The sequence below is a fragment of the Verticillium alfalfae genome, genomic scaffold, assembly GCF_000150825.1.
Source record: "Verticillium alfalfae VaMs.102 supercont1.12 genomic scaffold, whole genome shotgun sequence".
NCBI lineage: Eukaryota > Fungi > Ascomycota > Sordariomycetes > Glomerellales > Plectosphaerellaceae > Verticillium > Verticillium alfalfae.
In genome coordinates, this window is record NW_003315027.1 from 320,572 (window position 1) to 323,580 (window position 3,009).

Below are 3,009 nucleotides of genomic sequence, written 5' to 3' on the forward strand. Positions count from 1 at the left end.
CGGCGCGTCATGAAGAAAGACCCAGACGATGGACAAAGAAGGGTTATTTCAGTGAGTTCACGCCTGCAGCCGGGACATGGGCCCCAATACTGACCAAGCCAGTCACGACGCAAGAAGAAGCCTGGGAGTCCTTTTCGGAAGACGAGCCGGCGCCTAAGGCGCCTGCGCCCACCAAGGCGGCTGCGGCTGCGGCCCCGAGCTCTGGGACGCAGCCCAAGGCGAAGAAGGCAGCGCCCAAGGGCCAGGGCAACATTATGTCTTTCTTTGCGAAGAAGTGATGGGTCAACATTATTGGCAACCTGAGCAGAGACGTCGGGAACAGGAGGTGCATTCAGCAACGCGCGCTGCACGCAGTCAAGAGGGGTACAAACTTTTGGCATGGCGGGTTGCACATGGTCGAATGCTACGTGCCCAGAGTCTGCATCTCTCGTGCCGCCGGAGATGTAGACAGAAAGGGGCGGCTACGTGTCGATCAGGCGTGTTCAAAGAGGGTTGGACGGATGAAGGGGGGTTGAAAGAGCACCATGTTACATTCGAATAAGATCTAGCGATGGGCTACGGTGGGCTACGGCGGTTTCCGGCGGCAGGGTATGATTCGGTGCTCCCTGTGATGTCTCGGCCTTCACTTTGAACAAGATGTTGCCGCTTACATATCGGCCACAGCGTTCACAGGACTGGACAGCTTAGATTGATCCATGCAGAGATGAGATGCATATGGTGGATGGCGCAGATGGTGCCGATGGTCCTGTACTAGGTGCCCTAAAGGTAGGTACGTAGGTACTCAACCAGGAACCTTGACTACCTGCCGAGGCCCCCTGTAAATAAGGCCTAAGCGCCCCCAAGTAGCGCGTTCCCCAGACCCGCAGCGGGGTGTCTCCCTGTCACGCACCGCCCAGAGAGGTAGCTAGGCTTGCTAGGTTAAGGTACCTACCTAAGGCGGTGTGCTGTGGAGCATGGTGCATGGCTCACCGTCGACGTAGCTTCTGTTCGGCCGCATGATCTGCCGCCGTGACTTCCTCGACGCCAACAACATCCCTTCGACAACCGCGCCGGCTCAGTTCCATGCCGCCACGACAGCGCGCTGCTTTCGCACATACATGAACCCAACATTGGTCATTGATCATCCCTACCATCATCTTCTCATGTTCTAGCACAGCTCCTTCCTCGCCTTGGTCGCACCGTTCGACAGCAGCACAATGCTTCTTCCCAACTCCCTTGCTACCTTCGTCCCTCTGGTCGGCCTTTGGGTTGCCCAAGCGTCTGCTGGCCCTGCATCCGCCGGCCAGTCGTCACCAGGTCTCTTCGACCGGGAGATTGCCTGTCCTAATTATGCCCAATATTCTACCTTTGCACAGTAAGTACCATTGCACAGTATGTCGCGAGCGCCGCGGCGACATGATCCTCCCACCCGGGACTGTGCTAACGATGCATCGCGCAGTCGCCCCTTCAGTGAAGGGCCCCTCGCATTGCCGTACCAGCGACCCGATCCTCGATGCCGGACCTTTCATTCTGACGAGGTGGAACGCGTGATTCAGGAGGTCACCTCGCGCATGAAGGATCCTGATCTGGCCAGACTCTTCGAGAACGCATTCCCTTCGACCACCGACACGACCATCAAGTTCCACACAGACGGCACCGGCGCTAGCGTCATCGAGCACACGGAACGGGGTCTCAATGCCGACGGGAAATGGCAGGGCCCTCACTCTTTCATCGTGACGGGCGACATCACGGCCGAGTGGTTGCGCGACTCGACGAACCACGCTGACGCCCATCCAGCCCCTCGCCAAAAAGGACCCCGCCATCTTCAACCTGATCCTGGGCGCCATCAACACGCAGGCCGAGTATGTCATCGAGTCGCCCTACTGCAACGCCTTCCAGCCGCCGCCCATCAGCAACCTGCAGCCGAGCGTCAACGGGCAGCAGGAGGATGTCGTCCACCCGCTCTACGAGGCCACCTCGGTCTTCGAGTGCAAGTACGAGCTGGATTCTCTGGCGCACTTTCTCGCCCTGGCCAACCGGTTCCACGACAACACGGGGTCGACCAAGTTCCTCAACGACAGGTGGTACGCCGCCGTCGACACGCTCGTCTCCGTGCTGGAGCAGCAGTCGCGGTCGACCTTTGACGCCAAGACGGGCCGCTTCGTGCGCAACGAGTACACCTTCCAGCGCAAGACCGACACGGGCACCGAGACGCTGAACCTCAAGGGCGTCGGCAACCCGCTGAACTGGGGCACCGGCCTCGTGCGGTCGGCGTTTCGGCCCAGCGACGACGCGACCATTCTCGGCTTCTTCATCCCCGCCAACGCCATGATGTCCGTCGAGCTCAAGCGCACGGCCGCCATCCTGCAGGCGTCCGGAAAGAAGGACCTCGGCGTCACCCTCGAGAAGTGGGGCAAGAGGATCGCCGACGGCGTCTGGACCCACGGCGTCGTCAAGCACCGCAAGTACGGCGACGTGTTCGCCTACGAGGTCGACGGCTACGGCTCGCAGATCATCATGGACGACGCCAACTACCCCTCGCTCCTGGCGCTGCCCCTCATGGGCTTCACCGAGACGACCAACGAAGTGTACCAGAACACGAGGAAGATGCTGCTGGAGAAGGCGGGCAACCCCTACTACCTCCAGGGGCGCGTCTTCGAGGGCATCGGCGGACCCCACGTCGGCCTGTCGAACGCCTGGCCCATGAGCCTGCTGATCCAGGCGCAGACGTCGGACGATGATGCTGAGATCACAAAGTCTCTGCACCTCGTTCTGCAGTCGGCCAAGCTCGGCCTCGTGCACGAGAGCATTGATGTGAACTTTATCACGTCCTACACGCGTACGTCGACCTCTCTCCTTTCCTCTGATTGTTGTGCGGAGACTGACAACCACATGCAGGGAGCTGGTTTGTCTGGGCTAACGCCGTGTTCGCCGACACCATTCTCGACATTGCGAAGTGCAATTTGTGCCTTATCTTGGGGGACCCGTTTGCTTATCATTGGGGACATGGTTTTTTTTTCCCGTTGGTTG

The 3,009-nt window shown here is 59.8% G+C and overlaps 1 protein-coding gene across 1 annotated transcript in view; it reads left to right on the forward strand.

The window, feature by feature from the left end:
- Window positions 1-1,196: 1,196 nt before the first annotated feature.
- The window catches only part of VDBG_08327 (DUF1237 domain-containing protein), a gene marked incomplete at both ends in the record, with an annotated part of 1,992 nt that continues 179 nt past the window's right edge, over window positions 1,197-3,009 (forward strand). The window contains 3 exons of the mRNA XM_003001236.1: window positions 1,197-1,354; window positions 1,439-1,712; window positions 1,777-2,818. Of these exons, the coding sequence (XP_003001282.1) occupies window positions 1,197-1,354; window positions 1,439-1,712; window positions 1,777-2,818 (1,474 nt within the window). The remainder of the gene's footprint in view (window positions 1,355-1,438; window positions 1,713-1,776; window positions 2,819-3,009) is intronic.